This window comes from Penicillium odoratum (assembly GCF_028828045.1).
Source record: "Penicillium odoratum strain IBT 22623 chromosome Unknown utg000001l_segment0_segment0, whole genome shotgun sequence".
NCBI lineage: Eukaryota > Fungi > Ascomycota > Eurotiomycetes > Eurotiales > Aspergillaceae > Penicillium > Penicillium odoratum.
This window is the reverse complement of record NW_026643143.1, coordinates 1,223,976-1,239,962: the sequence shown is the minus strand read 5'-3', so window position 1 is coordinate 1,239,962 and position 15,987 is coordinate 1,223,976. Positions and strand designations below refer to the sequence as shown.

Sequence of the window (15,987 nt, the reverse complement as noted above, 5' to 3'; positions counted from 1 at the left end):
TTGTCACCGCTTTGCTCCTATCATTCCTGGCTTGGGGGAGATAGCGGACGAAGCGGGGATGGTCGCTGTCGCAATCACGCTGAGGGCCATTGGTATCGCCGGTGATGCAGGCTTCGGCATTTATGGTATCGTGAGTGCAAAGGGTGGCGGACCTGGTGAAACCTTCCTTGCTCTTCTGGGTGGACTTGGTGCTCTCGAAATGCTTGAAGCTCCTGCGCTTTTCGCGAAGGCAGCGAAGGCGAGGAGTGCAATGTCTGCCGAGCATATTGCGAATTTGGGAGTCGAGGTCAAGGGTGGAATGGCCCAGATTGATAAATTGAAGCAACTCTGCCATTAAGTGAACGGATCGGTCATAGCTGCAAGCTATCGGTCCTCTTGCTTCTAGAAACATCTCATAGAGGAGTGTCATATGTAGATCATCTTTGGATCAAAATATTTGGCTCTCATGTTCGTCAACTTGACAGGTTCTCGGATTCTATGTATTCGTAAGTATGTATGTAAATACCGCGACTTGTTTTCAAACCAAACACCTATGTGCATCCACATGGAGTGACCTTGGAAGGATACATGATATCTTGGTGAAGCAACAACTACACAAATATAGTCATGGGGGTGTACGCACAGTATGTCATTTTTTATCTAGTTTTATCTAATTTTATCTACGTGTAATGAGCACGGAAAGCCAAGATTTGCCAGATATTTATCCTGTCGATATGCAAGTATATTATTTACGAAGATCAGACAAGAATGACCGGATACTTCTAGTCTATCAATTCTACTGAATTGATCCCTCCAGAACAGAACCTTCAGGAAATTCATGGGGCTCGAAGTTAAATTTCGAGATAACCGCTCGTGCACTACCAACAACTCGCATGCAAAGCAACTCTTTTTCCTCTGTAGACTGTTCGCCATTTAAGGACTGGAAAGGGTTATTTGCTGACAATGGATGAGCACCAGGCTCATGCCAGCGGCGTTGCCGGTTCTCAACCTCATTGATCAGACTGAGCAAGGATGGCTGGGCGGCGCACCGGCTGGAAACAGTCGGGTCATAGGGACCGCCAATGACGGCTCGACGCACTATCTGTCGCAGCCAGTTCTTCCACAGCTGTGCTGAATCGGCACTTTGCTGCACGCGAGATATATACTCTGGTGGGGCAGACTGCATGCCTAGTTGTGCGGGATCGCTATTGAACACGCGCAGCCATGCATCTGCGACGACTGTCAACAGGGTACCGGTGAACATGACATTCTGCACACCCGTGGAGAAGTTTTTGGGACATGCCTCGCAGCGAATGACGTCCTGCGCTGTTCGAGCTGCGATGTAGAGAGAGCAGAGGGTATGGTCGTTGACAGGAAATGAGGCGATAGAGGAGATATGGCTGAGGCAGAGGTAGAGATAGGATAGACATGTACATTGAGGCGGGGCGGAGTCGGAACATAGAGATGGCGGGGTAAGTGGGAGAGAAGGTATATCGGAGAAGCTTGGTGGGGCTGCGAAAGGCATGGCTGATGACTGAGACACAGTAGCAAAGTCTGGCCAAGGGCTTGAAGATGTTGGGACGGGGAGGTTGGGGTTCTTCAGCCTGTCTGGGTGCCATATGTGGTTGTGGTTTTTATCTCCTGATAGTAGATCGGGAGCGGGCTGTGACGAAGGTGAGCCACTATGTAGTGGCCAAAAGAGTTGGGGACAAAGATGATGTGCGTCTGATGACGCGATAGGATCCGGAGCTATAGGGAAGGAGTTTGGTGTATTATCTGGAGTGGGCCAGAAGTTATTATTGGATTGGGTAGAGAAATCGGTAGCTTCGTCGTCTGCGCGAGCTCTCTTCTTGGGTGGACGGCCCATAGTCTTTTGTATAGAATAGTGGCATGGAATAGATTGCTTCAAGCAGCGAGAGCACCCAGTAAGATCCCCAGAGCATTTCAACTTTCGTTTCCCTGTTTAAGAGTCTCCGGTCAGCGATGTGCGTTGATCTGATAACTAACAGTTCCTGAACTTACTGCACTCGTCGCAAGCCGCATGCCGTTTTGGTTCAAAGTTGACAGAATCTCCATTGTGAGTAGATACTACTGAGTCTGCCATAACTTCAGGTCAATTTGACATTCCTCACCAGAGAAGCAAGGACAATCAAAATACATAAATTGTTCAAAGTACCTGGGGATCTTTGATACGCGATAAGATTGGGAAAGGCGGACAGTCATGTGAGCGGTGAGCGGAATCGACAGAAAAGAAAAGAAAAAAAAAATCGCGGAATCAAAGTATCCAAGATCAAACGGCAATCATGGTCGCCCGAAACGCCTCTAAGAAGCGCAAGGCGGTTACTCGCGATGTGGAGGAGGAAGCCGGAGTATTTTCTGGTGATGAATTGAACGCAGAGAACCTTGATGGCGCCCTCTCCGATAATGACAACGACCTTTCAGAGAGTGAAGACGAGAGCGACTCCGAAATCGAGCTGATTGACGACTTCAGCGATGAAGATGAAGATGATGAAGAGGAATTGGACAGCGATGAGATTCCTTCCGATGATGATGACGAGAAGAAGCAGAAAAAGATCGTCAGAACCTCCAATGCCGACGAGCCCAATGTTCGCATCGTGAAGGACGCCAATGGAAACGACCGCTACCTATACGACGAAATCATTCCTGACGACAACTCGGACTATTCGGAGGCAGAGGAGAATGCCAACACTATCGGTGACATTCCTCTGACGTTCTATGACCAGTACCCTCACATCGGTTACGATATCAATGGAAAGAAGATCATGCGCCCGGCCAAGGGCGAAGCGCTGGATGCATTGCTAGATAGCATTGAGATCCCCAAGGGCTGGACCGGTCTTACTGATCCATCCACTGGCAAGCCCTTGAACTTGAGCCAGGAGGAGTTGGAGCTGTTGAAGAAGGTGCAGATGAACGAGATTACTAGCGAGGGTTATGATCAATATGAGCCTTTGGTGGAATACTTCTCCAGCAAGCAGGAGATTATGCCCCTTAGCGCTGCTCCCGAACCCAAGCGCCGATTTGTACCCTCCAAGCATGAAGCCAAGCGTGTGATGAAGATTGTGAAGGCCATCCGTGAGGGTCGCATTCTTCCTTACCGACCACCGGAGGAGCGTGAGGAGAAGGACGAAGACGTCGTCAACTTCGATCTCTGGGCCGATGAGGTCCCACGACCGGATCACATCATGCACATCCCGGCACCCAAACTCCCGCCGCCCGGTTACGAGGAGAGTTACCACCCGCCTCCAGAGTACCTGCCCGATAAGAAGGAACGCAAGGAGTGGGAGCAGACTGACCCCGAAGATCGTGAGAAGGAATTCCTGCCCAATGACTACGGCTCTCTTCGTCGCGTTCCTGGATTTGAGAACTTTATTAAGGAGAAGTTTGAGCGTTGCTTGGACCTGTACCTGGCACCCAGAGTGCGTCGCAGCAAGCTGAACATCGACCCCGAGAGCCTGCTTCCCAAGCTTCCCAGCCCCGAGGAGCTCAAGCCTTTCCCCACGACCTGTGCCACAGTCTTCCGTGGACACAAGGGCCGTGTTCGCTCGCTCGCCGTGGACCCGACTGGAATTTGGCTTGCAACTGGTGGTGACGATGGTACAGTTCGTGTCTGGGAACTCCTGACTGGTCGCCAACTCTGGAGCGCCAAGATGAGTGATGAGGATGCAGTCAATGTGGTCAGCTGGCGTCCCAGCAAGGATGCCCTCATCCTTGCCGCCGCCTGCGGAGATGACCTCTACCTCTCCGTGCCCCCGATTGCTGACCCTGAGATTGAAAAGGCCAGCTTGGAGCTCCTCGACGCCGGCTGGGGTTACGCAGCCTCCGCCCCTGCCCTCAACACCGTCGAGGCCAACAAGGCCAACAAGCCTGTTCAATGGATTCGGCCCTCATCTGCCTTGGCCGAGGCAGGTGTTTCCGTCGTCATTCCTCTCCGTTACGTGCCTAAGTCTATCTCCTGGCACCGTCGTGGTGACTACTTCGTTACCGTCTGCTCCGGCGCCTCGACCCCCGCCTCGGTCGCCATCTCCATTCACACCATCTCCAAGCACCTTACCCAATTCCCCTTCCGCCGCCGTCTCAAGGGTGGTGGCCCTCCCCAGACCGCCCACTTCCACCCCTCCAAACCCATTCTCTTTGTGGCGAACCAGCGCTCTATTCGCGCGTACGACCTTTCACGACAACTGCTGGTCAAGATTCTGCAGCCCGGTGCGCGCTGGATCTCCTCCTTCGATATCCACCCTACCTCTTCGACTGCTTCCGGCGGTGACAACATCATTATCGGTTCTTACGATCGTCGTCTGCTCTGGCACGATCTGGACCTGTCGCCCCGCCCTTATAAGACCCTTCGATACCACCGCAAGGCTATCCGTGCCGTCAAGTTCCACCCTGGTGGCCGCTACCCCTTGTTCGCCGATGCTAGTGACGACGGATCTATCCAGATCTTCCACGGCAGTGTTACAGGTGACATGCTCAGCAATGCCACCATTGTTCCGCTTAAGGTTCTCAAGGGTCACAAGATTACTGGAGAGTTGGGTGTCTTGGACATTGACTGGCACCCGCGTGAAGCTTGGGTTGTCAGTGCCGGTGCCGATGGCACATGTCGTTTGTGGATGTAATTTTGCTTGGGGGCTGGCTCATCTACATGATATCTACTTTCTTTCTACTTATGTTATCCATGGCGTTTTCTGTTGTATGTGTGCATAGTTTTATTGTATAGCCCATACTGTTATAAAAGTACTTTGAAATATTTCAAACATCGAGAGGCTAGAGATGAATTATTGATCCGGTTTTCCAATCCCTCAGTTCTATTTGCGGTAGGACTCATGGTACTTGACGAATAGCCCATGTCTAGATGGACTCTTTCATTTACTGAGGGTGAATGTATTGCAATTCACAGGGTATCTATGTCTAAAAAAGTCTACCCAGTAGATAACCAAACCAGCTCGTTATAACTTGCACGAGCGAACATTCAAACCGGGTACTGGTCTCAAATCACACCACCGCTCCAGTCTCTCCGTAACTTTTCGTACTTCTTCATGTCTGTAACACTGGGCCGAACGAAAGTCTTCGCGGACCTGAAGTCTTCGATACGAATGCTATCACGACGCTTGATAGCCATGTAACCAGCGCGACGCAACAAACTTCCCAGATCCGCACCGCTGAAGCCCTCGCACTCCTCCGCGAGTGTCCGCAGCTCGTCAGAGAACTCAATAGGCAGTTTGCGGATAAGAGTCTGCAGGATGTCGACACGTTCAAGTGCCGTGGGGAGGTTAACGAAGAGCAGGGTCTCAAGACGGCCAGGACGGAGCATGGCCGGGTCAATAATGTCGGGACGGTTGGTGGCCGCGATGACATAGATACCCTGGCGAGTGCCTAGGCCATCCAGCTCAGTAAGGAGGGTATTGACGACACGTGCCGAGGCCTCGGAAAGAGTATCGTCACGACGCGGTACAAGGGCATCCAACTCATCGAAGAAGATGACACAGGGAACGGAAGAGCGTGCGCGGACGAAAACCTGGCGCACGGCACGTTCAGATTCACCGACGAACTTGTTCAGCAGCTCAGGACCCTTGACGCTGATGAAGTTTGCGCGCGACTCGTTGGCCACGGCCTTGGCCAGTAGTGTCTTACCACAACCAGGGGGACCCCAGAGGAGAACACCTGTAGGCGCAGTGATACCGACCTTTTCGTAGATATCTGGGGATCTGATAGGCTCAACGATGGCAGTAGAAAGCTCATCGCGGACACCGCCAAGGGCACCAATATCGGCCCAAGTGGTGTCGGGAATAGTGGCGAAGCCTTCACGCTTGGAGGAGGGTTGGATCTTAGGGAGGGCGGTTAAAAAGTCGGCATTAGAGACGAGGACGGTTTCCGTCTCGTCGCCAATAGGGTTCTCTCGGGCGTGTGTGATGAGACGGCGTAGTTCTCGTACCTTGGGGCTAAGGTCGTCTTCCCCTTCGATTTCCATCTCTTCGCCACTGTTGGACTTGAGGATATCCAGATACCGCTTGATAGCAGCGGCGCCTGCGGTGGAGACAAGGTCGTTCAGATCCGCTCCGACGAAACCAGGGGTTCTCTTAGCCAATGTCTTGAAGTCAAGATCATCAGCCAGCTGCAACTTTCGGGTCAATGCCCGAAGAATTTGCTCTCTGACTGGCTCCGAGGGAACAGTCATATTAATTTCCTTGTCGAAGCGACCACCACGACGCAATGCTGCATCCAAACTGTCTGGGCGGTTAGTCGCCGCCAGAACAATCACGGGTTTTCCATCCGTCTTCTCAAGAGAGATATCGTCCATGCAGGTCAAAAGTTGAGCAACAATTCTTTTCTCCATTTCCCTTTGAGCGCTCTCTCGCTTTGGTGTGATAGCGTCGATTTCATCAATGAAAATCAGACAAGGAGCGATCCGCTTCGCTTCATCGAAGTGCTCACGGAGAGCTTTCTCAGATTCACCCGACATACCGGACACAATAGAGGGAGCGGAAATCGAGATGAAAGGCACCCCTAACTCCGCCGCAAATGCGTTGGCAATCATAGTCTTACCACAACCCGGGGGACCGTGTAACAAGACTCCGCGCGGCGGTTGTACATTTGATGAGATGTAGACCTGGGGCCGGGTCATTGGCAGGATCACCATATCACCCAATTCCTGCACCACTTCGTCCAATCCACCCAAGTCCGCCAAACTGACATGTGTAGGAGGGGATCGGTCGATGGTTGTATCGGCTTTGCGTCTCTTGGGCGCCGATTCTCCTCCCTCTTTTCTTCTCTTTGAGGATGTGGCTGCCGGCTCGGATTTCTTGGCTGGAGCAGCCTTCGGGGTATTCCACATGCCGATAATGCTCTGGTTAACGCCATTGGCTTCCTAAAACAGCTCATCAGTACTCTGCTCGCAATACAGCTGATTCTGAAGTGTTGCTCACCACTACAGGCGGCTCTTCCAGGCCCTCGAAATCACCCTCCACCGAGTCCTCCTCATCGTCTCCGCCTAGATCGGCCTTGACAACTTCCAGAACACGCTCCAGACTGTCTTCTAGTTGTCTTTTCGGTCTGCGGTTTAAACTCGAATTCGACTTTTTGATTTGTTCATAAACTGCCGGAGCGGAAAGACGAATGCGATTGGTCTCGGGTTGATCGTCAATAAGTTTGCGCACGACCTGGTAGACCTGCACAGAGTGTAAGAATGACAAAATCCTAATAAATATCAATTATCCTCATACCTCACGGTCTAAGCCCTGACTGAGGGTTGGTCTGCCCCCACGATTCCGAGCCATGATATAGTTGTGCGATAAAGAAAAAAAAGATTTGGGGAAAAAAGCGGGAAAGATTAATCGTCCGATTCGGGGTTTAGCGGCCGCTCATGGGCGGTGGGCATCAACACGTCATGCGCTCAACTCCAACACTCTCTAATCTACAATATAATGCAATATGGGAAATACTAGCAGTGCACCGAAGATCTCGTCTCAGGATCGGTCAGTTTAATGTCTTTTACCCTGATAATTCCACTCGGGGTGCGCAGATCACAACGGAGAGGGACCCCTCACGAGACCCCTCTTATACATATTACCCCATGATTCGAAGACAGATGATGACTGACCCGGGCAATTCAGGGCGATCCTTGATCTAAAGAACCAGCGCGATAAATTAAAGCAATACCGAAAGCGCATCACCGTTCTCACCGACCGCGAGACCGAAATCGCCAAAGAATGCCTGGCGCAGAATGATCGGCGACGAGCACTTCTCGCGTTGAGGCGCAAGAAATACCAAGAGTCACTATTGGATAAGACTGATGGCCAGCTCGCGCAGTTGGAGCAATTAGCCAGTCAGGTAGAGTTTTCGCTTGTACAGAAGGATGTCTTGTTTGGCTTGCAGCAGGGTACCGAGGTCCTTCAAGCGATCAATAAGGAGATGGGTGGGATTGAAGGCGTCGAAAGACTTATGGGAGAGACGGAGGAAGCACGCGCTTATCAGGAGGTAAGAATATATTGTCCTGTTTATGCATGTCTTTGGCTGATGCAGGTTCAACTCTAGGAGATAAGCCGGATGCTCGAGGGCAATCTTACAAACCAGGACGAAGACGAGGTCGAAGAAGAATTGGAGGCCTTGCAGCGCGAGACCCAGCCCAAAGTTGTACCCAAGCTGCCGAACGCCCCGAACAACGCCTTGCCTACTCCGGAAGAGGCAGAGGAGGGACCAGCGGAACCAACCAAGTCCAAAGCGAAGACCCGGATGCCCGCGCTGGCTGCATGATATTCTTTACTTAGCTCGGATTGATCATTTTTGTGACCTTGATCAGATCATTGCGTGGCGTTGGTGGCTTTGTTTGAATGGTTCTTTTATTTGTTCATCATTCATGATAATTGGCATGTAGACATCGTTAATGCACCCAACTGAGGTTTTCCTTTACAATAGAAATTGACCTTATTCACCCACCAAGCCCGCCTGCTCTTCATAGACCAAACCCGAAGCTCACTGGCCAGGCATGACCCGGCCCCCAACATCATTGACACCGGGAATAGCAACGTGATCATTGGGATTGGCCGCCGCTTCATACAAGAAATTAATAGGCTCTCGGCTTAATGCCAGGAACTGGCCCTTGAACCCAATGTATCCTACCTTGGTGACATCCTCTTCCCCGTCACTCCAATTGTCCTCGAAGAAAAGTGTAACAGACGTGGTAGCATTCCAGTGGGCGCGATTTAGAGGAAGTTCAAAGACATCGGCACCGGGTTGTGGCTGTGGGACTTCAATTGTTTGTGTTGGGGAAAGCTCGGACGCCATGGAGAAGTCGAGGTCATCGCGGTTTTTGAATAGTTTAACGGTCTTCGGAGCGGAGGATGTGGGGGCAGTGTAGATAAGGAGAGAGTGCACTTTGACTTGACCAGTGAACCTGGTAGTAACCAAGATTAGCTTTTGCTTTTTCTTTTCCGATCATGTCTCGGCGATCATGAGGGGTACAGCGGGGTTCTTAAATTCCAGAAAACTTCAACACGCAACAAGAGCTCAAAATGGGAATGGAAATTTGTGTCAGATGAAGGCAGAAGGAACATACGGAATGTACATGAGCAGCTGCTCATCAGCATCGCTCTCGAGCTCGGGCTCGTCATTCAGTCGCTCTGCCCAGGTCTTTTGGACGATCGCGGCTCCGGCCTTGGGTGCGGCTTCTGATGACAAGTCAGTCACAGTAATGGTATCAAATTGCCACGTAGCATATCTGAAAAACTTGCCATTCAGGGTGTTGATAGAATCAAAGTTGATTTGGGAATAGAGAAGAGATTGAAGAGCCGGGGTGATGTCATTCGAGTGATCGTGTTCTCCAGAACAGTGCCCACCATGGCCATGACCATGGTCATGATGATGACCAGACATGATGTGTGGTTAGATGTGCTGTGAAGTGAGATGGGAAAAGAGAGAGGCTCAAAACCGCAAAGATGATGCTGGAAAGCGGAGCTTCTCCGCATCCCGTGACGTCGATCAACAATAAGCTTAATGGGATGAATGAAGTGAAGAATAAGCATAATTGATGGACATCAATGATAAATTATTAATTATAGTCCCTTTATTGGAAAGGAAGTCTGGTTACGTCAAGTTTGGCCTCAAGTTTGTATTATTCGTAAAATTGAACGCCTGGGTATATTCAAATGTTTGACTCCCCCATGAATCGCATAGTCTAGTTCTTCCTGTAGTATCGCATAGTCTAGTTCACCCTGTAGTATTCTGGTGCATATTCCAAGAGATAGCTTTTCTCAATCTTTGTGATGTCACGAATGTAGGTTTTGTCGCCAGTTTGCATAATTTCATGGAAGATGACCCAATCTGCTTTTCGATTCTACATGGCAAAGTCAGTAAAAAGACATAAACAAATCGACAGACGTGATACTCACAAACATCAAGGAACTAGGGTGTGCGTGTAGAGTCAGACCCCCACTGACGGTCTTGAAGGTGCCATCTGGCTGCATCTTCGCAGCATGAGCAAAGTAGCCAGTGGTGAGACATCGCTGAATCTGCTCCGGCTGTCTGCGTGGATCGACGGTTTGTTGGTGAGACGATAGAGTCTCGTCAACCTTGATGCCGAAACGTTCCAGGTACCGTTTCAACTGGCCGCGAACACTGACTGCCCGTAATAAAGCACGGTAGTTCAACAAGTTGTCACGACACCACTTTGAATCCTTTTTGCCCTTCGTGACAAATGCCTGGTACACGTTCAGGTAGGTGAGGTGATCACCTTCTTCAACGGCGAATTTGCGTCGGTGACTGTCTGCAGCCTTCTTATTGTCACTGTGTTGAACCCAGACAGTCCCTTGAAGACTGACCATGGCTGCAATTGAAAGAATCTCACTCAAACATTTGAATGCAGGAGCAGCCAACAAAACCTTGGCCATCATTGGATCTACTGCAAGCTCTGCCATCCGCATACCTAGCGGTTTGGTGAGTTTGGCATAGTCATCCACTGCACCAAGGGAATACAAGAGCTCAAAGGCGCGGATCACAAGCTCTGCAGGTGGTGATGTCAAAAAGTCGAACCGAACAATGTTATCGATGCCCAATGCTTTCAACTGCATGACGATAGGAGCAAGATTTGCTCGCTGAATCTCAGGAACGGTCGCTTCTGGAAGCTGCTCGTAAGTCGACTGCGTGTAAAGACGAAAACATTTGCCAGGTCTTGTTCTTCCAGCTCGACCAGCCCGTTGAGTAGCGGAGGCCTTGGAAATTGACACCGCTGTCAAAGTTTCGATCCCAGTGCTGGGATTATAAGCACGGAGTTTGGCGAAACCACAGTCAATGACATACACAATTCCCTCAATTGTGACCGAGGCCTCTGCAATATTGGTTGACACAATGACTTTTCGTGTGTTTTCCGGAGCCGGTTCGAAGACGTACATTTGCTGGTCCGTAGTAAGGCCAGCATACAACGGCAATGAGAGCAAAGAAGGGGATTTTGGGTGAAGAGATGCAGCTCGTTCAGATATCAGTTGGATTGCGCGGTCGATCTCTTCCCTGCCTGTCAAGAATACAAGCACATCGCCTTCTGCTTCTTGTGTGTGAATATCGAAGACGGTTTTGACCGCTCTCTCAACATAGTCTTCCGCAGGGGATTCAAGGAATAATTTATCCACAGAATACATTCTCCCTTCTATGCTTATGATTCTCCCTATTTTCCCGCCAAGGTCGGCTGGCTCTGCCTCGGGTTGATACTCGTCCCCAGCAAAGAATCTAAGAAAGTCCTCTGCTTGCAGCGTCGCACTACTTATAATAATACGGAGCTCAGGACGTTTCTTCATGATCTTTTTCAGAATGCCGAGGAGGACGTCGGTGCTCAGGGACCTCTCGTGAGCCTCATCAACCATAATCACAGAGTAGCGGGATAATAGAGGATCAACCAATGCTTCTCTGAGCAACATTCCATCTGTGAGGAATTTCACCCTGGTTGTAGCAGAGGTCAAATCCTCAAATCGGATTGAGTAGCCTACCTCTTCTCCCACCTTGCAGCGCATCTCCTCTGCAACTCGCGTGGCAACGGTAGTAGCGGCCACCCGTCGAGGCTGTGGAAACTCAGCAACACTTCATTCAAAAATTCGGAGCTCCAACATACCTGAGTTACAGCAATGACCTTTCCATCTTCACACCAGCCTGCTTGATCGAGATATTGGGGAAGTTGAGTTGTTTTCCCGCTTCCGGTTTGACCAACCACTATGGTGACCGGGTATGTCTCAACCAGGTACAGGAGGCTTGCTCTGTGTCGTGCAATAGGCAAAAGTGCTGCTGGCTTATACAATGCCGGAATGAAGGAGGTCGAGAAATCCTGATCCGAAGCCATGGCTTTTCTTTATGTGCAGACGAAGATCAAATGTATACTTGATTTATGCTTCAGTCTCTAGGTCATATGCAATCCATGTGAACAAGAAAAGCAGCATTCTGGGAGGTTTATGACCTTGACAACTGAGACTTCATGGTGAGAATGGTAGTGATTGGCGATGTACAAGGGAAAGAATCCATGCGACTATAAAAGCTCCCGCGACAATCACGTGCACCACGTCACTTGTTTAGAGCTTCCCCAATTTATGTGCTGCCTGCGCCTTGTCCTTCTGTGCTTCCTACAGGCAACACTTTTCTTTTCCTCCAGTCTGTAATCGCCCAGTTTCATCTTTCCATCCGAATATACAGATACCACCCAGAATGTCTGAAGAGGAGAAGACTGTATGTGGCCATTCTGACCTGCAGCCTTGAACCGGAAGCTTACTTGAATTCGCAGTCCACTCCCAGCAAACCCGCGGCTGTGCCTGCACTCAACAGCCCCCGGGCCGAGTCGCCTACCACTGCGCGACCGCTTGACTTTGATGATGAGCCTCAGGAGTCTGGTGTGACTACGGTCAACAACCCCCCTTCTCAACAGACCGCTACTGAAACTCTCCCCGCTGCCCCGCCGAAGCCGCCCCGGCCGATGAGCCCGAAACAACATGCAGAGAACACGCTCAAGGAAGCTTTCCCGACAATCGAAGCCAATGTGGTCAGGGCTGTTTTGACTGCGAGCAATTGGAATGTCGAACGAGCATTCAATGCGCTTCTTGGTTCGTAGGGGATCTCATGGGGTGAATAACAGTAAACTGAACTAGACAGGCATGACGGATCCCACTGCGCAGGAGGATATGGCTCCTCCCCCGAAGCCCCCTCGCCCTACCGCCACCTCTACTGGCCGAAGCCAATTAGAAGCCGACGAACAGTATGCACGCCAACTAGCCGATCATTATAACTCCGGACGTCGGAGACAGGATCCGGGATGGCAAAATGACCCCCGGTATCACCAACCACGAGGAAGTGAGGACTCGGAAGAGAAGGAATACAGCTTTTTTGATGGTAATACCCCTTGGTCGGGTTCCGTTTATACAAGGGCTGACTGGGACGATTCGCAGATGACTTGCCGGTGATTCGTGATAATCTGCGCAAGGGTTTCTTGGAAACACAGTCGAAGGTCAATTCATGGGTTACAAGCTTCAAGAAGAGACTTGACGGAGATGATTTGGACGAGGAACCCAGCCAGTCTCGGGAGCAGCCTGCGCCGTATGGGCGTCCGCGACGGAGTGGTGACATGGCCCGTCGCAGTGGAGATCGAGAGCGTTATGATGCAGACCCCCAGCTGTTCGGGGATGACTTCTCGGCTCTCGAGCTAAGAGATTCGGACGGTTTGTACCCTTAATTTGGGCAGTGTTTCTTCGGTTCTAATATCTTGTCAGCTCCCCCGCCTCGTCCGCCCCGCCCTGTGGGCAATCCGAACCTCAAGAAAACATCATCACCATCACCTGATCGTCGCAAGGTGTCTTTCCAGGATGGACCACCTGCCGAGATTGACACTGGACGCAATACCCAGAGCGGTAGCAAGTCCAGCAAGTGGCAGCCTTTGGCGACCGTTGACCCTTCACCAGTGGCAGAGAATGATCCATTCAGCCTCGGAGATAGCGACGATGAGAAGGAAACAAAGCCCAAAGAACAGACCACCGTACCGGAGAGTGAACAGCTCAAGCAGGCCACAGCTGAGGCAATGTCCGGTGAGATGGACTCCAAGGATAAGAACAGCAAGACGGAGGAATCGAAGTAGTCGTCCCCCATCTATTACTGCTTTTGAATATTGCCCACACTGGCCCTGATTTTATTTTCATTACTTGCGAGTTCCTGAGCCATTCTTGACATCCATTCTGCGCATCGCATCCGACAGACTCGAGTTACTACCACCTCGGAAGAGATTACAAGTTCTAGCTTTATGATAACGAGACAGTAGCCTTAATGGCATTTAATCAATTCTGAGTTTTGATCTCCATTATTTGGACAACATGAAACAAAAGGGTATCTTTCAGGTCAGGTCAAGTATACCATTCAACGCCGTAAACCAAGGCCAAACAATTATTCCAGAACATTGTTGTCCTTAGACAACAAAAGCTGAACAGTGCCAGTCGTACAAAGCAAACCCAGAGCGCTACTGGCCGCGATTGACAGTCGCCGACTCCTTGCGCAGGTCCTTCACCACAGCCTACAAGGAAAAAGTTAGGATGATACACTAATCATTAATCTGCAATTCTCGGATTGAGGTGTCGTACCGCAAGAGCATCAGGATTGACGCCATTCTCAATCAGGGAGACGCATAGAGATAGTTCCGTGCGAGTTAAGTTGGTGTTCTAGAGTTTATTAGTTACTATTCACATGTCTCCAAAGCCAGCAATGATGGAGTAACCCCAGTGCGGTGGACTAGGCTACTCACCAAGATCTTGGAGATATCCTCTAAAATATCAATCACATCGCGCGCAGCTTGGCGCTTATTATCAGCGTCTGTTGGCATCTTGTTTTTATCGCGCTTGCACGCCTCTGGAGACGCGAAGGGGTTGATGTTGATACCGGGAAGTGCTTTGTAGGTTTCCAGGTTTTGGTGGGGATTTTGGACGGAAGTCCGCCAGGCTGAACATCAATCGGCATAGGAACATCATGGATCAACCAAGTCTCTCCCTGTGTAAACACGACGAACACCATCGCAAATGATGTCGATGTAATGGGTTACCACAGGCATTTTAGGGCAGTTTCTCTGTCGGGGGGAGGAGTTTGGAATCTTCGTTGTGTTTTAGTAGAGTTCATTAAGGCGCCCAGGAAACCGGATGTTGAGGCAGCTGGGTTATTTGTGAATGCGTGCATAATGGGGGGACTTAGGGGAGGATGAGCAGGAACACCCGACTAGAGTGGTTATTGAGCGCTTTTAGATAAACAGACATAGATACATAGGCACATAGTGCTTTGGGATGAAAAGTTCGAAGGCAACAATGGTATAGTTCAAGCCAAAAATGTTTACCTGACGATATCTGGTGCTTTTAGGATCGAGGTCTTCTTTGAAGAATCACTGACGAAGTAAGCTTATGCTGTAGTGGATAGAGCTTCTGCTCTTTCCTACCTTTATTCTACTTATTTTCTTTCATAGCGACAGAATCGATTCTTCGCACGATAGGGACTAATGTTCTGCCTGAGGCACCAGCGGTGGGCCAAACAAATCCTGCATCACCACCATGAGTGGCACGTTCACTGCGCCTCTATCAAGCCTGGGAATTTATTCTCTAAATATCACCGTCACGTTAAATTTCTGGCTGCGGCGCGTCTGACACCGTTCCAATCAAAGCTTTGACATGTTGGAATGAGCTGAGATCTTAACGGCGCGATCAAGAATGCCACCACCAATCACCCTATCGGACATTCATTCCTTGAAGAGGAACGAAGCACTAGAGATTCTTGCCCAGATAACACGCATCGAAAAAAAGACATTCCCAACCAATGAGGCGTTCGGCTTTGGAGAGGAGCTGTGGAGAAAGAAGCCCAACACGCGAGTCCTGTATGCGACCCAAACCAGGGAGGGCACTCGGCCGGAGCTCATCGCCTATGCGGTGTACGTGCGCCAAAAGGGTGTCGCTCTCCTTCACAAGGTCTGTGTGATAGAAGCTTGCCGGCGCCAGGGTGTCGGCCAGCAACTTATGTCCTACATTCAGGAACGCCTACGGAAGGAGGGCTGCCAGTACATCCAGCTGTGGGTAGACAAGGCCAGGGAGCCTGCCCGGGCACTGTATAGTAGATGTGGATTCAAGGAGCAGGAGGAGATCCCTGACTATTACGCCCCTGGACGGACAGGTATTCGACTGGTCCTGGACTTGGAACGTGATGGATGAAAGCCACCTGCAGCTATCCGAAGTTCGGCAGCACATCCTGGGGCTTCTATCTTGAGCGGACGTTCGATTCCTTGCCTTTTCGGCCCTTTGGAAATGTGACGAGGGGTAAGAAATCATGGGAGTGGTTGGGCCCTGCGCGCCTTGGTTGGTGAATGAGCCATCCCTTGCAGCTTGAAACGTGAGCCCCGAGCCCGACGCGCTTCCCCCATTCCCGGCTGTCACTCTGCACTCTGCTGCATACTTCGGTGACGTCGAGCATATCCAGGTATGGCTTTTATTGAAGGGCACGCCTTGAATG

General features: G+C 50.6%; 10 protein-coding genes across 10 annotated transcripts; 5 read left to right on the top strand and 5 right to left on the bottom strand.

The window, feature by feature from the left end:
• Positions 1-58: 58 nt before the first annotated feature.
• On the top strand, positions 59-337 carry N7520_000442 (uncharacterized protein; the record flags this gene model as incomplete). The annotated part of the gene is made up of 1 exon (XM_057134377.1): positions 59-337. The coding sequence occupies one exon, from the start codon at positions 59-61 to the stop codon at positions 335-337; it is 279 nt and encodes a 92-aa protein (XP_057000313.1).
• A 438-nt stretch (positions 338-775) lies between these two features.
• Positions 776-2,083, bottom strand: N7520_000441 (Zn(II)2Cys6 transcription factor rglT; the record flags this gene model as incomplete). The annotated part of the gene is made up of 2 exons (XM_057134376.1): positions 776-1,938; positions 2,002-2,083. The coding sequence occupies 2 exons, from the start codon at positions 2,081-2,083 to the stop codon at positions 776-778; spliced, it is 1,245 nt and encodes a 414-aa protein (XP_057000312.1).
• A 199-nt stretch (positions 2,084-2,282) lies between these two features.
• Positions 2,283-4,613, top strand: erb1 (ribosome biogenesis protein ERB1; the record flags this gene model as incomplete). The annotated part of the gene is made up of 1 exon (XM_057134375.1): positions 2,283-4,613. The coding sequence occupies one exon, from the start codon at positions 2,283-2,285 to the stop codon at positions 4,611-4,613; it is 2,331 nt and encodes a 776-aa protein (XP_057000311.1).
• A 371-nt stretch (positions 4,614-4,984) lies between these two features.
• On the bottom strand, positions 4,985-7,271 carry N7520_000439 (putative AAA family ATPase/60S ribosome export protein Rix7; the record flags this gene model as incomplete). The annotated part of the gene is made up of 3 exons (XM_057134374.1): positions 4,985-6,862; positions 6,921-7,163; positions 7,218-7,271. The coding sequence occupies 3 exons, from the start codon at positions 7,269-7,271 to the stop codon at positions 4,985-4,987; spliced, it is 2,175 nt and encodes a 724-aa protein (XP_057000310.1).
• Positions 7,272-7,425: 154 nt separating this feature from the next.
• On the top strand, positions 7,426-8,247 carry N7520_000438 (ESCRT-III subunit protein VPS20; the record flags this gene model as incomplete). Its single annotated transcript, XM_057134373.1, has 3 exons — positions 7,426-7,469; positions 7,608-7,971; positions 8,029-8,247. 3 exons carry the CDS (start codon positions 7,426-7,428, stop codon positions 8,245-8,247), a joined length of 627 nt encoding a protein of 208 aa, XP_057000309.1.
• Positions 8,248-8,466: 219 nt separating this feature from the next.
• N7520_000437 (PITH domain-containing protein) lies at positions 8,467-9,366 on the bottom strand (the record flags this gene model as incomplete). The annotated part of the gene is made up of 2 exons (XM_057134372.1): positions 8,467-8,887; positions 9,050-9,366. The coding sequence occupies 2 exons, from the start codon at positions 9,364-9,366 to the stop codon at positions 8,467-8,469; spliced, it is 738 nt and encodes a 245-aa protein (XP_057000308.1).
• Positions 9,367-9,694: 328 nt separating this feature from the next.
• N7520_000436 (putative ATP dependent RNA helicase) lies at positions 9,695-11,815 on the bottom strand (the record flags this gene model as incomplete). The annotated part of the gene is made up of 3 exons (XM_057134371.1): positions 9,695-9,826; positions 9,882-11,540; positions 11,591-11,815. 3 exons carry the CDS (start codon positions 11,813-11,815, stop codon positions 9,695-9,697), a joined length of 2,016 nt encoding a protein of 671 aa, XP_057000307.1.
• A 359-nt stretch (positions 11,816-12,174) lies between these two features.
• Positions 12,175-13,591, top strand: N7520_000435 (CUE domain-containing protein; the record flags this gene model as incomplete). Its single annotated transcript, XM_057134370.1, has 5 exons — positions 12,175-12,195; positions 12,251-12,566; positions 12,616-12,852; positions 12,909-13,178; positions 13,230-13,591. The coding sequence occupies 5 exons, from the start codon at positions 12,175-12,177 to the stop codon at positions 13,589-13,591; spliced, it is 1,206 nt and encodes a 401-aa protein (XP_057000306.1).
• A 375-nt stretch (positions 13,592-13,966) lies between these two features.
• Positions 13,967-14,326, bottom strand: N7520_000434 (mitotic-spindle organizing protein 1; the record flags this gene model as incomplete). The annotated part of the gene is made up of 3 exons (XM_057134369.1): positions 13,967-14,020; positions 14,088-14,165; positions 14,249-14,326. The coding sequence occupies 3 exons, from the start codon at positions 14,324-14,326 to the stop codon at positions 13,967-13,969; spliced, it is 210 nt and encodes a 69-aa protein (XP_057000305.1).
• An 868-nt stretch (positions 14,327-15,194) lies between these two features.
• Positions 15,195-15,689, top strand: N7520_000433 (GNAT family N-acetyltransferase; the record flags this gene model as incomplete). Its single annotated transcript, XM_057134368.1, has 1 exon — positions 15,195-15,689. One exon carries the CDS (start codon positions 15,195-15,197, stop codon positions 15,687-15,689), a length of 495 nt encoding a protein of 164 aa, XP_057000304.1.
• Between the last annotated feature and the right edge of the window lie 298 nt (positions 15,690-15,987).